Source organism: Equus asinus, chromosome 25, assembly GCF_041296235.1.
Source record: "Equus asinus isolate D_3611 breed Donkey chromosome 25, EquAss-T2T_v2, whole genome shotgun sequence".
Classification (NCBI taxonomy): Eukaryota; Metazoa; Chordata; class Mammalia; order Perissodactyla; family Equidae; genus Equus; species Equus asinus.
This window is the reverse complement of record NC_091814.1, coordinates 48,814,855-48,832,146: the sequence shown is the minus strand read 5'-3', so window position 1 is coordinate 48,832,146 and position 17,292 is coordinate 48,814,855. Positions and strand designations below refer to the sequence as shown.

The window sequence follows — 17,292 nt, the reverse complement described above, 5'->3', positions numbered from 1 at the left end:
TTTGTTTGTTCATTCCTAATCACCTTGGCTTGGATTCCATGCCTGCCAATAACTTTCTGGTTATAATTTGAACACCCATATAATGTTCCTTCACAGAGAGAATGTACTGATCAATAAACTTCCACCTTAGTTTATTTCTCACTCTCTTTTGAATTTGATTATGCAGTCCCTGAGAGTTTTATAAACTCTAAGACTTTGATAAAATTCAGTTTCTGATCTATAAACCTGAAGACTGAATTTCAGACATGGTAATTTCACCACTCTGAAATAACCACTCTGAAAAGCCTTGTTGAAAAAGCAACTCACCACCTGAGATAGCATCTGTCAACCTCTGTGCTCAGAAACCACAGTTCGTGTTTCCAAAAATATTCATTTGGAGTAATTAATAACAGATTCAAGGTTCTAGAGACATATATTGCCTTTGCAGAGGGAAAGCATTCCAAATAATCTCACATATTACTGAACTCTTTATTGATCTGTAGAAAAAGATGAGGAAAAAAATTCCCATAGAGTTATGGCTTCAAGTTCATGAAAGATCAGTTTTCCTGACTGTTTTTGCCATAAAGAATGATAAGCAACACAATAAATATCGTTCTAAGAATCATTTCGAGAAGATGCACATGGCTGTTTCTAATAAACATATTCAATAAAAGTCAACGGCACAAGCTTAACTTACAATTTGGTGAAAACGTTACTGTGGTAAAGCAAGCTAATGTGTTCTGGGATGATGCTTCTGGTGAAATGAGTATAATGAAATGATGACTGTCATGATGATGATGGTGGTATGGGTACGGTGGTGATAGCAGCCACCTTTTCTTGAGCACTTGTCATTTAGGTACTTAGAATTTTCCATCCATTACTCAGAGTTTTAAAAAACCTAGAGGAACAGAAGTGAATACGCTAATCTGAGAGGTTGTTTGCAACATATGTATCCTATGTCTTGCTGGTCATTACAACCAAGAATCACTGTCCTTTTTTTTCATTCATTTCAACATTTGTTGAGCTCTTTCAATATTCCAAACACTATTTTAGGTACTAATGATAAAGTATTGAATAAATAAAATGTTTATTTATCTTTGGGCTTATCTTGGGAAGGAAAGAGAATAAGAGAGATGTTAAATAAATATCTCAACTTGAGAAATGACAAAGTTCAAAAACTTAGGAATAAATCCAAATCTTTAATAAAAATAAAATCAATGGCAGCCACCATTTTAGTGTCTCCTATGTATCAGGAACTTTACATACATGAGTCGGTATTTTAAACCTATTTTAAATTTATTCCTTGATTCGACAAATAGTTATTAAGCTCCAACTATGGATCAGGCATTGGATAGTAAACAAAACAACAGTAAATAGTATTGGATAGTAAACAAAACAAGAAATTAAGTCTCAGAGAGAGCACGTAATTTGTCCAAGACCCAAATAAGTAGTAAATGGCAAAACTGAGATTTGAAAATGAGTTTGTCTGACTACAAAAGTAGAAGCAGAGAAACTGGTTACGAAGTGATTGAAATAATCCTGGTGACACAGATAAGTGAGAACAGAAAAGAGATCAGATTCTCTTTGAGGGTAAAGAAAATATGATTTCCTAACAGATAAGATGGGTAAAAGACAGGAGTCAAGAATGACTCCACAACTCAGAGGTTTTTGGCCCAAGCAACACAAGTGAAACGAAGGGGGCTTCAAGAAAAGCTGATTTGGGGAAACATTAAGAGATTCATTTTGGACATGTTGAATTTGAGGTGTCCATTATACCTCCAGTGTGAAATTGTTGAGTAGCAGTTGGATTTACAAGTCTGAAGCAAAGAAAAACAAATTGGGCTAGAGATAAATATTTGAAAGTTGGCAGCAAACAGGTAGATAATGTGATATTGATTGTGGCAAGGCTCATAGGCCTTAGATTGCCGATGTTAAAGTGCCAATGTTGCTATTAGGTTATGAAAAGTGAAGAGCCTGACCTTCGTTCAGACCCAAATAGAGGATAGAAGGCCATTTGCTTTTGTGATGAGAGATGGATTATGGTAAATCTCGTGGGTGCCATCAATGTTGGTTTTGCTTTCTTGATTTTTTTGGTTTTGTTTTACTGATTTTTTTTTAATTTGTTTAGAAGCTTTGACTCATTTTAAATACTTGGAGAAATACTCAGCTGAAATTCAAAGTTGCATGCCATAAAGCAGTGGTTCTTAAACTGTAGGGTGCTTAAGAATAACGTATGGATCAGAGTTTGTGAAAAATTTGATTGCTAGGCCTCACTCCTAGAAATGTTTATTCAGTAGACTGTGAATGGGGCCTAGGAATCACCTTTTTTTTCAAACATGCTGGGTGAATCCGATGTAAATTCCACCGACCTCACTTTGAAAAACTCTGCCACTGATCATTGAATAAATTGTTTTGCCTTAGGATATTGTAAAGAGGTTGCTTCTTGGTGTATCTTCCTAGGGAAGACTTAAAACAAATAGGATTTTGTCCTGTTTTAGTGATGCAAGGTAGCTTATTGGCCATTTTCCCTTAGCACAAGTGAATTTATAAGGTTCTTTTTCTTAAATACGTTAACAATATTCTAAGAACAGATTTTGATGGGGAAAAAGGAGAGCACTTGAGAATAGTAGGTGATGGGAGGGGAGACTGAAGGCTTTGTCCACTGGACTCTGTTATCCAGAATAAATATGATAATGCTAAGTTCATGTGAACACTCAAATAAATTTATGATTCCTTTATTTGTTCACTCAATAGATAATTAGGACTATGAGCCAAGCATCATGTCAGACCCTGGACTCTTGGTCATCACATTCCCCTCAGAAACTAATCCATCAGATAGGAGGTATAACCCAAAGGCAGGGAGGGAAGATGAAGAGTTTCTCTAGATGTCTTCCATTCCAAGAAACTTAAACTCACCAGTTCACTTCAGTCCAGCTCAGACTCCGCGCATTGAGGCCCAGTGTGAAGAACATGCCACCCCTGTGTTGTCCCTGGACAACACCAAAGCTGGGTGGAAACAATCTCTCCAGACACTGAAATCAGAAATTCCCTCTCTGATTATGCAATTGAAGCAATGAGGAAGTTGGTTTAATAGAATGGACCTGTTCATTGAATTTTCATTTTTCTGTTGCCAGACAAAGATCCCAGGAAGGGATCTTGAAGAAGGCCACATAAACCTTCTAGCCTACTTTCCCAAACTGTGTCACGGGAATCACCAATACTGCTGTGTGTCTTAGAGTGATAACTAAACTGTTTGAATCCTTAAAGTTGGTAACTGTTAACAGAAACCAGTAGATTCAAATAAAATGAATGGAAGAGTATGCACTTTGCTCTCTAGAGCATTCCTTGTGGACCTGGAGGCGGAGTCTGCTTAGAGCTCAGTGCTGGGGAAAAGTTTCTTTCTCCTAACAAAACAGTGTGCATTAAAAAAAATACATAAAACAACTCTATTCCCTTCACGCTTCTCTAGTTTTCCTTGACTTTCAAGAAATTAAAAGCAATCTTTTGCATTCATTTGTAACAATATTCTTAAGCCCAACTTTTCTAAACAATAACTTTCCTTTCCCTCTGCCTTTGTATTAAGCTCTTATTTTATTGCTCCTGTGATGATGGTTTGGGGTTTTGCATTTCTGTATTTTATTGTAGGCCTCCCAGATCCCTTTTAGACATATGAGAGTACAAGTGGGACTCTTCTGACCCATTTCAACTCAGGCATAATCTGATTGGTACCTAAGATATCAAAGAATAAGACAGAATAAGACAATTGCCCCTGCCAATATGCAGAATTGACAAAAGGAATGAAGGTAAACTCCCCTCCCCACTGCCCTTAGACACTTCAGCTGGATCAAGGGCATAAAATGAGGCCAGAGTGGGGAGAAGGGGAGATTGTGATCACATTTATGAAGAGAGAGCTTGGCCATGCCGTGAGTCCTCACCCACACCCTTTGCAGGAGGGATGGGGAGCAATGAAACTCTCTAAACTTAAGCCTGATAGAGGACTTCAAGGGAACCCCTAAAAGAGCTTTAAAATTTATTTTTTGAAATTGGGAGATGCAAAGAACTGGCGCCTGACTCCCACTGAGAAGGCTAAAGCCTACAGTGGGCTAGAGTCTGACCCCACCCAGGAAATCTGTCAGGAAAAGAAAAGCAACCTCTTGGTAGCAAAGACAGGAGAATCTGCTGCATGGAGGTGAGCCCATCCTCTCTGAGTTTGTAGGGTAAAAGCATATGTGCAAGTTTCCTATAGATAGATGTGGGACTCACAGGAGAGCCATGACTGGTGGAATGATTCTGCCAGAGTCACAAGTTAACCCCCCAAATAGAGGTATATCCTTTCAGGTCAATGAAAGTCTATGTGCCAAGGCATCATTTATCACTTCTGCTAAAAGATAATCCTCAGACCCCTCACCCATAAGTTGATCAAGATTTTGCTTCTCCTTCTCTCTAGTAAAAAATCTCCTTCCACTCCCACCAATGAAATTGCTCCTTTGAGGTAGAACACACAAAAGCAGGAATTTCATCTCCAAGAAGCACGGATATACTCATCTAAGGAGCTAGTCTGCTCCATCAAACGCACAAGTCTGCATCACTTTTCAATTAACCGCCATCTTCAGAAGCAGAGACTTAACCCTTAGTGACGTAACACACTCTGGGTCAGCTCTGATTAGGCAAAATGGAAGGTATCAAACAATAAGTGTGAGAAAGGTTGGTGACAGCTTTGATGGTGAGGGTGGGTGGGGTGGAGTTGAGGAGGTGGTTGAAAGTCAGACGGTGAAACTGTCTGACTAACCCCTCAGAAATTGAGACAGCTATAACCAAAAGCTAGTTGAATCCAGCTCTCGCTTTTGCCTAATACTTGCCAAGCAGTGTTTCATATGGGCAAGGATTTCTCAGATGCACCCTTAGGCTCTCTAGTTCACTATCTCTAGTCTCATAATCCACAGATAAGTCAGCTACAGTCCACTTACCAACGTACATTTTATTAAGGTTTAAATGTAAACACTATTTGAAGAAACAAGGAAACAGAATATACATTGAAAACAAAGACTGAAATTACAACACCAGGGAAATTTGAATATCATCCATTGGTAGCCATCTCTCTGGCTGCAGCAGCAGAGACCTCTGCTTGCCCTGAGAAATCACCATCATGTGGGGTTTTTGCTGGGAGTATGACAATTTCACTCTCTCCCTTGCCTGCCTCGATTGTCCCAGGCATGGGCAGGAGCAGAGAGGAGTCATTAAGAAGGAAAGTTTTACAAACAGTAGTATGCTGGTGAATGGGACCTCTAAAAAGACAGCTCTGATTTGGAGCATTTGCCAATTCCCATGGAATAAACAGCTCCACCATGGCCAATTTCCAGGATGGCTGTATTTACTAACCATTGCAAAATTTCTGAAAATTTAACAATCAGCTCTCAAGAGCTAGTGCTTGCCCACTCCAACACACTGCTGCTTACAACATAACAATGATCAACACCCCAAGTTCCCATAAATATATGTGATATAACTTTAATTTCCTGAGAAGATATACAGATGCAAGATGAATAAGGCATCCACGTCTTTGGCCCTACAGCTACTCAGCAGATGATTAAAAAGGAGACTTACCAAGAAACATCTTGGCCTCAGGCTTAGCCTGCTCCCAAACGATTTTTGTTGCACACAATACAAATATTTCTAAATTAGCTTTACATGTGACAGTATTATTTAACATAATACAGCTTTTTACAAATATATATAAATATTTTAAATTGGGTTATCATGTAATCATACTACATACTTTCAAAAAGAAACCACAAGGTGCTAATTGATTTGATGGAGTCCAAAACTTTAGCAGGCTGTAATTGAATTGAGTGCTATTCATTGTTTTTAGAAGTTAACACTTTTGACCAGGACAGGTTCTTCAAAGTGAGGAAAAGAAGCTGGTTGGAGTAAGCCCTGAGCAACACCCTAATACTCCCTGCTCCAAGCAGGAAAAGGAAAAGAAATTTGCTGAGAAAGGAAAGATCTGTTGCAGCTTCTCTCTACCCATCTTGGGCTGAAAGGGAATACACTTCCTGAAAATAGAATCTGCTAAACTGACTTATAACATGATAGCAGGTATACCAACTCTAAAACTGAGACAGTGTGATACAGTGGGAAGCCCACTGGCCCTGTTAATCATCAGTTCTATGGGTTGAGGCAAGTTACTTATGTTCCATCTGCTTCTGTATTCTAATTGTTAGAACTGTGCCAAAATACCTGCCCCATTAACTTCATAGAGATGCTGTGTAATACACAAAAGCACTTTGTGAACTGTAGAGAGCCAGCTAAAAGAATATGAAATCATTACATGGCAAAATACAGTACTGGTAATACCAATTGCTAGGATTAAATCTTATGATTACTAATGATTATTCTTTCTTTACCATTGACAATGTTTAGACACAGACACAAACAAGTTGTCATGAAGCCCTATATGAAGGGCTTTGAACAACTAGTTTTATAAAGCACCATGCATCCTGAGTATGATGAAATAAAGAGAAATTCCCAAATAAGTGTGTTCCATTCCATGCCACTTATGCCTCTGTCCCAATAGTTCTCTAGAGTGTTCTCCACCCTCTAACGTCATCACATCTAAAATGGATTGTTGTTGGTGTATCTGTGGCCACTCTCCCAATCTGACTACTTTTATCAGGATGGTCTCAGAGATGGGAATACAGGAAGAATGAAGTGGAGCAGCCCAAGAATATGAGGACAAGGCCAGACTACTGCCCTGGACCTTTTTTGCAAACCACGTAAGGCTCCCATGGGAATAAGACTTCACTTTTTCACCAAGCATTCAAGGATTAGACAAAGATTCTTTGAAGAGTCTAGCCACCCATATTTACTTTATCATGGATTAGCAAAATGTCTTTGCCAACCCAATGTCAGGGGTAACCAAATGTCTTTGACCTTTCCTCTGAGTCTCTTTCAGATGAGCATGAGAGATGAAAATTCACATGCAGAGGAGTTCTGTGTGTGTTGATTTGTGTACCCAGACAAACTGTAGGCATTGAAAATCTGCCTCCTCCAATCTACCTACCAGTGCCTCTGCATGTGCTGAAGAGGATGAGGAGACCAAATCAAGTCTCTAGGAGATGAATTGGGGATTTGCTAGCAATAAGATCCCCCAGTATGTATTATTTTTTAAGACCTGATGCTCAGAGTTGAATTTCAAGTTTATTGTATCTCCAGCATGCAATTCATAAGTCCCTCCTACATTTTGGATTTCAGAGTTGCTTGTTAGAGTTTGTATGATGTCTTCATTTTTATATAGCCGCACCTCAAAAGGAGCCGCTCCCTCGTAGGCTGTATTGGGATCCACTTGGCCATAAATTAAATACAAGCCATTCTGAAGTATCCTCAGCTGCCAATCAGCTATCTCATTCACGCAAGGAGGCTCAGGAGATGTCATTTGCCATTTTGAAGGTAATGGTCCTATAAGAAATTTACAAGGGAGGAAAAAAAAAGGAAAGCATAGTTATTTAATTATTTCATTCTCTTTTTTATTATAATTCTTTCCCACTTACAGGTTGTTTCTGACCTGGTCTATATTAGTTCTCTATAACCACAATTTTAACATTTTAAGTAGCTATCTACTCCATGTTTTACAGAAATTGCAAATCTTAAGTGTATCTCTAGCTGGGAAATCTCTAAGGAAATGGATTTGGAATAGAAAAGTGGGTGACGTTTTAGGTGGCACTGTGTCTCTTGTCAATCAATATTTGTGAAAGGAAAGAAAGAAGGAGAGAGGAATTAGACACCAGGATTGTGATAAGCAGAGTTGACAGTCAAGGATGCATATTCATGCTTTTATATGCAAATATGACTTACTGTGTATCACTAAAGTGATAAATCAATGAGACCTTCCTCATCAATCAATATGAAATAGTACTCTCCTGTCATTCTCTCCCTTTACCTTGCTCTAGTTTTCTTTGTGGAAAGTGTCACCATCTAGCATATTATAAATTAAGTTGTTCATTTGTTTATTGTCTATCTCATACCTACTTGAATATAATGTCTTTGAGGACAAATACTTCTCTAGTTTGTTCATTGCTATATCTTCAGCACCTAAAACAGTTCCTGGTACCTAGTATGTGCTCAATAATATTTCTCGATTGAATGATACATCTGTGTTCCTAAATTAGATGCATTGTGTCTAAATTATGACTCTTCTCATCAGTTTATAGATACATATCATTCAAGATCCACTTGGGATATCATTATCCAAATCGTCCAAAAATAGTTACTGGTGAATTCATGAGTTTATAAATGGAAATTATTCAACTATTTAAATATAACCATCCCTACTTGAATGCTGTTACAAGGGATGGGGAAAGGATTAAGACCTAGTCATTCATTTCCATAGGTATATATGGAATCCATCTATTTTCTTGATGTTAATTGTTTTCTCACAGTAGTGTGATTTCAGAGCCCCAGGAAGTGCTTTTACCACCCCAAATACTTATCTAGCCTGTCCTCTAATTCTCCATCATTTTTGTTATGGGAGCAAAGCCTTTATCCCATAACTAGAAAGAAATCTTGATAAGACACCCTAGAAGAATAACACATTGATAAATTCTTATGTATATAGAAATGACTGATTTAAGACTTTGGGGGTAGATTCTGAAGGAGAATGAAGGAAGATCATCAGAGCAAGAATCAAAGTCTCCCTATATCTCCAATGAGGCCAGAGTTCAGTAGATTTCTTCCTGCTTGACATGTATTAGGCCACAGACAAGTCACCAGGAAAAAGTGTCACTTGTTCTCTTATTTAATTCTGTGATGGGGCCACTTAAAGAACACCTTAGCATCACTTGAAGTTCACAACTTTTACCACATCAAGAGGAATTTCAAGCCCATCATGAGTTCCACTCCATTCACTAGAAAACCAAATCTTAAAGCCAGAGGCAAGTAAAAAGAGATTGCCTAATTCTCCACAAGCCAAGGAAGTCTGGCAGTTTGAACTGTATAGGAAAACAGGGGTTGCCGTTGACTCTAGAAATATTCTGCTCTCAATTGAAAATATGTGTTTGGCCTGAAACCTGTAAACAACCCGAAATGTATTTCTTTTCAATTTTGTGTGTAGTCTAAGAAATACCCCAAGGCCAAGTGACTGTAAACTCTAATGTGTTTCTAAGCAAATACCAGGTCGCCGTAAGGGAAAGTGACTCCGAAGCTAAGAGGAGAGAAGAAAAGAGAAGAGGAAGCGGTCATTTCCCTAGCTGTCATTCCTCTTCTATACATTTGGAAACACAAACGGTACCCCCGCACACACTCTACTGGACACCAGCAATATGTGAAACGTGAGAAGGACTCTGAGTTTGTCAAAAGGAAAGGTTGTAGAAACCTAAAACTTACACTTATTAAAACACAGAATTAAAAGTCGATTCCTGGGTCTCAGATTCCCAGGCTTGTAAGAGTGACGTGCATTCCTGCCCAGAGAGGTGACCTTGAATGTCAGCTCCATCAGGGCATGGGCCTGTGTGTCTGGTTTACCTCCGAAGCCTCAGCTCTTAGTAACTGCTTGGCACCATGGTAAGCAGTTATAAATAGTACCTGAAGAATAAATAAAATAGTATCCCGGCTTCCTTGACAACACTGGAGCTTGCTTTCTTGCATCAAATACTAAAATAAGTAAAAAGGAGGCATGCAAGACAGGTTACTCACCAAACTTAGCTACACAGGTCTCATTGGCAGTCTGCAGGAGAAGAAAAAGAGGAATTGGTCAGGTTGACGGCAGCGTCACAAGTTTCTTGATTGACTTATTTAGAGTTTCAGATTCCTGAAACAAACTTCTTTTCCCTAGCCATGTAAAAAAAAATCCTTCCCTCTACCTTGTCTCAGCTCTCTCAGCTTCCTTTTACAGATCACTGGCTCCATCCTTTGCCTTGCCTTACTTAGCTGCTTTTCTGGGTCTTATAGGCAAAGGGTAAGGTCTCTTTCCATCCACCTAGCCTCTACCCACAGGACAATTGTTTGATCTTGGACTCTCCTCTTCTCATGTTATAGAAATTTTCTATAAACAATAATAGTATCTGCACTCCAGTGACTGCACAAGGTGATCCATCGGCATGTGAGAAGAAAATAATAGAATTTCTAATTATGTTTATTTTTATTTTAAAAAATATGAAATTAAGCTATAGAAACATTTACACCTCAGGGGCTGGCCCTGTGGCCGAGTGGTTAAGTTCATGTGCTCCACTTTGGCGGCACAGGTTTTGCTTGTTTGGATCCCAGTGCGGACATGGCACCGCTCATCAGGCCATGCTGAGGTGGCGTCCCATGTAGCATAACAAGGGCACTTACAACTAGAATATACAACTGTGTACTGGGGGGCTTCGGGGAGAAGGGAAAAAAAAAAGGAAGATTGGCAAGAGATGTTAGATCAGGTGCCAAACTTTAAAAAAAAAAATATTTACAACTCAGATTGATAAAGCCACCCTTATTTAAAATTCAGACAATCACACATCATATACAGTACCCGAGACAGCCTGAAGAGACCTCAGTTTCAAACTGTTGCAACATACCGTAGTTTACATGCTCGAAGAGGCCATCAGTGTGGTTAATTTTATAAATACAAGTATTTAAGTGCTGAAGGATTTAAACTACTTAATAGTAAGATGAGTTATAAACAAAAAAAATTTTTGTACCATATAAAGTTCAACAGTGGTCTTGTGGCAAAGTGCTTAAGAGACTTTTTGAACTTAAAGGTGTTGTACATTTTCCTTAGATAAGATTTCTCTAGCTGCTGTGCTAGAAGTAAATTAAAGAGAGGCAAGGGCAAAAGCAGTGAGGCAAGCGCTGAGGGCACTGCAACCATCTATGCAAGAAAGTGCATGCCTCTGACCAAGGTGCTGGCTGTGGAGACAGTGATGAGTAGAGCGGAAAAACTGAGTGGAGCCTTGGAGACTGGATGGGGATGAGAATCAAAGAGATTTTTTTGTTTGTTTTTCTGATTTTTGCTTTTGCTTGTTTTAATATGAGAGAAATGACAACATGGTTATCAGTTACCATTTGATAGGAATGTTCCAATAAGGTGGGGGGGGGCGGGTAATATGGAAGAGCTAGATCATGGTTGGAACTATGCCCTGGAGTAGGTAAGAGGGGGTAGAATCTAGTTCATGGGTGGCCTTAGACAGGTGCATGAATAGTTCATGCATAGTGACAAGAAGGAAACACAGGAAATGTAGATGAAATTCAGTGGTAGATACGATGGGGAGCTTTGGAACTTCTTTCCTGCTTGCCTCTCTTTTCTCACAGAACCTGGTAGCAAGCTTATCAGGTGAGAGTGAGAATGGAGAGGAGGCATTGGATGTTTAAAGAGAAGTCAAAGGAATGAAATAGTCCAGTAGAGGAGAGTAAATGGACGGGGGAAATGTAGGTTGTTTATAGAGCAATGCTGAAGTCCCACTTGAAGTTAGTAGCCACAAATCTAAAGTAAAACTTTTCAACAAGACCTTATGTTTTTCCTCAGCCTCATTCAACTGTGCAAGACACAGAGCAGCTGGTTTCAACCAATACTTGGGATTTTCCAGGATTGAGGTTTCAATATTGGAGTATAACGAAGAGATAGAGAGGCAAGTGAGTGTGTTAATGCAAGGGAAGGGTTATAAATATAGAGCAGGGAATGTAAGTTGTGTAAGGAGAGAAGGAAAGGCATGAATAGAGTGAGGGATAATGTCATTTTAATTAAAAAAGAAAACCTCATCATTGAAGGATAGATTGAAAATTCAGTGTCATTCGTGGTAAGCACACTCACAGATGCATTCTTCTATTTTGATCTATATTTCTTTGTAAGGTAATTTTCCAGTCATGATAGTCAAAACTTGAAATCAAGGTAAACAAGTTAGAATATAACCTTCAAATTATTGTAACACAAAGTGTTATACTCACATTAAGAAAATTAAGGAAACATATTTATCAAACTACTCTTCTAAAATGTTTTTTTCAATTATTTTAGAAACATTTATATTATACATTAACACGCTAATGAAATATAATATTTTAGTAAAAGCAAAATGGTTTTGCACTGTGATTAAACTACATTAAGCATATTATTTGGATTATCCTTATAAATTTCTATTTTGTGTACCTGTTTAATGCACATAGTATTAGTGCTTGTATGTAACATAATAATTAGCATATATATTGAGATTCTACTCAAAAACATTTTGTTGATTAGGAGGTGCAATCAAAAGGTTTGGGGAGCTGGCCCCGTGGCCGAGTGGTTAAGTTCGCGTGCTCCACTTCCGCGGCCCAGGGGTTTGCAGGTTCAGATCCTGGGGTGGACCTAGCACTGCTCATCAAGCCGTGCTGAGGTGGCGTCCCACACAGCAGAGCTAGAAAGATCTACAGCTAGAATATACAACTATGTACTGGGGAGCTTTGGGGAGAAGAAGGAAAAAAAGAAGATTGGCAGCAGATGTTAACTCAGGTCCCAATCTTAAAAAAAAAAATTGGAAGCTGCTTCTCTAGAAGATAAATCACCAGATTCCTGAATTGTTTTTGCTTTTGCAATTATTTCATCATTGTTTTGGGATTTCTTAGAAGAGATGTTGAAATTCAATTTAGTTTAACTAATTATAGGCATGTAAAAGGGACTCCCTTAACTTCAATTTCCTCATTTATAAAATGGGGGAACATAATATCACCTAGCTCGTTGAGGTTGTTCATGACTCTAAATGAGGTAATTCTTATGAAGGTCTTTGCCAGATATTCTGTCTGATCCTGCTCATTAAATATTAGTTGTTTTGATAATGATACTGATTATAATAAAGATTTGAACAAAACTTTAAGCACCCTATATTCTCAACATTATACTAGCATTGTAAGCAAGAGAAACAAGTGTAATTTATGGTCCTTGCCTCTTAAGAAGTTTATAATCTTTTTAGAAAGACACGATTACAGACCTGAAGCAATTGGTAACAATCTAAATATAAATGAGTGCCAAAATATGTGCCACAGATAGCATCTCTGCTGTCTACTCTCACGTATAAGGAGCGTGTGGAGAAATCTACAGCCACAGACAAATTAACTGCCAGAGACAGAAATCCTGGATACTATGTCATGGGCTGTTTCAACGTTCATTTGGAGCTACAGAAACCACCACTGTGACATTCTCTAATTATGTCACAAATGAAAATCTGTCTAATTACAAAAATCATCTATTTGACAGCAAAGTATAGTCTTTGGCTGAGAAAGTGAAATAGATAAGCAAGGAATATCCATTTTGTTAAAAGTCTCTTTAAATTCATCTTCACTGTAATGTCATTAATAATAACAGTGCCAATATGAATCACTACAATCTATTGAGAGCTACTACAGGTCAGGCACTGTCTCATGAATCCTTACCGCAACTATGAGATAAGAATTAGCTTGCTCATTTGCAGATGAGGAAATGAGTATGAGAGGGGTCAAGTATCTAGCCGAAGGTTACCTAGCTGATAAGAGGCTAGGCTGAGATCCAAACGGAGTCTGTATGACTCAAAAGTCTCACCCCCACCACTCTGTGGGGGCAGTTTCCATTTATAGTTCTGGTGATGTTTAGAAGGAGTAAATATCCACTCATAAAGATGCATATGGGACTCTCGGTTTAGTTTAGTTCATTTTTGCTTACAAGGATCAGTTGCTCTTATAACTGCCTTTAGATTTAAGCCCAGATTTACATAGTTGGGTTCAAATGGCTGAAACTTAATCCAACTTAAATCAACCCTAAACAGATCATCATTTGGAAATAGAATCTACTCTGCTTTTAAGTACAAACATAGCTTCTCCTTTGGAAGTATCTTTCATTTCGTTGAAGCAAGGCACTCTCCTGAACATTTGAGTTCTTAGAGAAAATTGCTGTGAGGTTATTTTCAGTGAGGGGTAGACCACACTCCTTTAGCTTATAGCCAGTATTTTCAGTTGAATGTCTTCTGAAAAAATGGGGAAAAGAAGAAAAAATTTTTCTCCCAAGGAAATTTCAGTTGGTCTAGAAGAAGACAATCTTCCTAACACTTTTTGAATTAATGCCGAGAGAAGCTGGAAGTGGGATTTTGCATATAAAAACTAGAGTGGAAACCAAAATAATATAAACTCCAAGTATTGTAAGAAGGTGGAAGCGGCCACCTCATGATGACTCACCATCCGCTAGCCACTCAGTCCTCTTTTCCAAAGATACTTACTTGTGGCCAGCAGGGAAAGGGAAGTGCAGGGGAGTGGAAAGTAGAATACATGAGCTAATATCATTACATCGTTGGCCAGGCCATTGGCTTTTCCCATGGGAAATAAGCCTCCTTGGCATCCTGCCAGGACAATATCCTGAGAACCTTTTAAACATCTTCAAATTTGGAACAAATTCTAGGCAATTTCTTTAGAGACAGAACCTTTCATTGAGTAGCTGCATGTTGTCTAGAGAGAGAATCCAGAATCAGAGCTCACACCCACAAGATTGATCAAGTTCAATTCTGGCAAGAGGTGCCCTAGATGACTCTGACATTATTAGACTTCCTCTTCCCCTTTGCAACAGGCACTGTGGGCCTTTAAGAAAGGCATTTCCTTGCCTTTCCTTCTATGCATTGGTTCCCACAGTCATATGCAGGAACGGATGACACCTACAGCATATCCTATATTCTTTGTGGTCATCTAGCTAATAAGACTTGAGGTGGTTTTTAGAAGGAAAAAGCACTTCCAAATTTAAGCTATTGCTATTCTCACCCTTCCCCTTCCTCAGAAATCTAATCACTCAGAATTCCTGACAATTCTTTTCTTTTTGCTCAAAGCTCCTCTGTTCCAGAAAGTTCAGGTTTCCACTAGATACAGTCCTTGAGGGAGTGGGGATGTGATTAGAATGTCTCTGTTGCACACTCTTGTGTACAGCTATGGAATACAAATTAATGGGCTACTGTGTAAAAATTTGGCCAAAGCTACTCTTGCCCTAACTAAATCATTACCAGCAAATAGAGTGTACTGCTTCCTCCTGCGTCTTTTCTCAGTTGCTTTCAAATATCTTAAGAGGTAGAACCATATCTTTGAGATCTTTGCTGACCAATCCCTTTAGAAAAATAAGAACCTAATGTATCCCCACTCCCTTCACTAGACCCAAAACTTGGACTGGAGCTCAATGGGAAATTCCTGAGAAGCACCAGGGGCTTCCCAAATAGGAATGTGGTTCCTTTTTCTTCCATTAAGTCTTCCCTGATCACACTAGCCCAAAGTCATTCCCCACCCTTTGAACTCCTAAAGCATTTATATTCTATACTACCCTTAGATAAATTATTAATCACTGTATTTTATAGCTAGAAGAGACATTATAATAAACAAATCCATTCTCCTACCATCATTTTTCAGATGAAGAAACTGAGAACCAAAAAGATTAAAAGTCTTTCTCAAATTCACACAGCTAGTTATTGGGAGGCCTAGAACTGGAATCCAGATCTTCTTACTCTTAGTTCAATGTCATTTCCCTCTTCTAAGATGCATAACCACCTGTCACTTACCTTGGTCTGTCTTCCATTACTTTTTCAAATCTTTTCCCTCAATAGGACTATAGCTTGCATCCCATTTCTTAGGGTAAGCATCATGTTTCACACCTTTTTATTCCACCATGAGGGCTTAGCAGAGGTGTAGAAAGGGAGAAAATACTCCACAGGCATGTGTCAATTGACTGATTTAGTTAACTGATTCTCTCCATATAACTCAGTTCTGCAGCTAACATTTTTAGCATTTTCTAATACCTTTCATTTCAAAACACTTAATAAACCTCAAAAGCCATATGCCATGACAAAATTGGCATTATATTTACATTATCTTCACCCACATGTCTCCTCCTTCCAACTAACTCAAACAATACTGAGTGACAATGATAATTACTATATTTACAAAAGAAATAGCAACCTTAGGTACTGTTGTCTCCTTACCTTGAGTGGGAGAAAAGTAAGGATTAGTGTACCGAAGGAACAAAGCAATAGCAAAATAATTATTGTTGAGTAGAGGACCCATTGTTTCCAGGATGTTCTCTGGGCTCCTTGAGGACTTGAATGGCTTAAAGGCATATTCTCCATGTGGTTCAAACTCATTCTCTGCGGGAATGAGAGCTGTGAAAAGCAGAAATTCACAAGTGATGGGTAAGTGATGCAACTAGGCAGTTTTGTAGTATTATGGTAATAAGTAGTGGGTGTAAGAGGCGGGGTTTTCCTTTTGATTCTGTGTGTTGGAAAACGATACTTCTAGGCTGAGTGCTGACTCTCGTATGGCACCAGGCCAAAGACACGGAAAGGAACATTTGGTTAAAAGCCAATACAAACACAGAGGATGAAAAAACCAACACAAGGGAAGTTCAGGGGAAAAAAAAGCTTTCCTGAAGCAAGAGGAAGTACAGTGCTGTACAACATTATAAATTATTTCCAGATAAGAAAATTACTTTTTATAAGAAGAAATAAAGTTCCAGATTAAACCCTATCACACTCCAGACATCAAGTATGTGTGAGGCAGGGGGTTGGGGAGACAGGTTTGTGGTTTGGCAAAAATGAAGAGTTTTACCAATTTCTAGGATATAAAATGTGTTCATTCTGAGATAGTCTCTAGAAAACACCAAGTGTATTACTAGAATTTAAACTTAAACAAATGTAAATACAACAAGCTCAATTCTTTCATGTCTCACCATTCTAAAACCCAAAAAATTCAATGCTGGCATCATATAGAAATAAAGTTATCTTGCAAAAGAATATTTTCTTGCACTCTGCCCCTCCCAGTCTGAGCTTACACTCTATTCCAAAAAACTTGAGTTTTCTTCTTGGCACCGAAAATGCTAGTTTGCTGCAAAATTGAGAAAGCCCCTGGTTCTCTATACCTCAGTCTTTCCTTCTGTTAAGTGGAATGCTTACATTTTTAATAAAGTGCCAGCATCCTGAGCTAGAAAGAGCATGGACTTCTAAACCTGACAGACCTGAGAGGGCAGCCTGGTGCTGGCCAACCTTTACCTGTTCAGTGACCTCAGCATGTTGCTTGACTTCTCTGTTTCCTTAATTGTAAAATACAGAAAGTTTCCACTTCATAGGGCTTTTTTGAGAATGAAATAAATGTGAAAGCTTTGGCTCATATGAGGTGTTCCCTAAGTGTTTGTCTCTTCTCCACTCTTCTTACAGATGCTATGAAAACTGAATCAATTATAAAATCCCAGAAAAGAATGATTATAAAAATATTTACCACAGGGTATAAGTCTACTGAAGTTTATTTAACGAAAAAGAGGTAAACATGAAATTATTTTGAAGACACTGCTTGAATCTAAGAGAGAATCAAAGATTTTTAAAA

At 38.5% G+C, this 17,292-nt stretch overlaps 1 protein-coding gene across 1 annotated transcript; it reads right to left on the bottom strand.

Annotated features, from left to right (window-relative positions):
- Positions 1 to 6,943: 6,943 nt before the first annotated feature.
- TNFSF18 (TNF superfamily member 18) lies at positions 6,944 to 16,077 on the bottom strand. The gene is made up of 3 exons (XM_014852904.3): positions 15,900 to 16,077; positions 9,667 to 9,697; positions 6,944 to 7,434 (listed from the first exon to the last, which is right to left on the bottom strand). Exons 1-3 carry the CDS (start codon positions 16,056 to 16,058, stop codon positions 7,088 to 7,090), a joined length of 537 nt encoding a protein of 178 aa, XP_014708390.1. The 5' UTR covers positions 16,059 to 16,077; the 3' UTR covers positions 6,944 to 7,087.
- Positions 16,078 to 17,292: the final 1,215 nt, after the last annotated feature.

What these genes read in the sequence shown, in the direction of transcription:
- TNFSF18 (XM_014852904.3), bottom strand. Translation starts at nt 16,058, where the DNA reads ATGAGTTTGAACCACATGGAGAATATGCCTTTAAGCCATTCAAGTCCT. An exon ending in TTACTTTTCTCCCACTCAAG is followed by an intron (nt 9,698 to 15,899) that starts GTAAGGAGACAA and finishes CTTCTCCTGCAG; the next exon opens with ACTGCCAATGAGACCTGTGT. An exon ending in GACCTGTGTAGCTAAGTTTG is followed by an intron (nt 7,435 to 9,666) that starts GTGAGTAACCTG and finishes AATTTCTTATAG; the next exon opens with GACCATTACCTTCAAAATGG.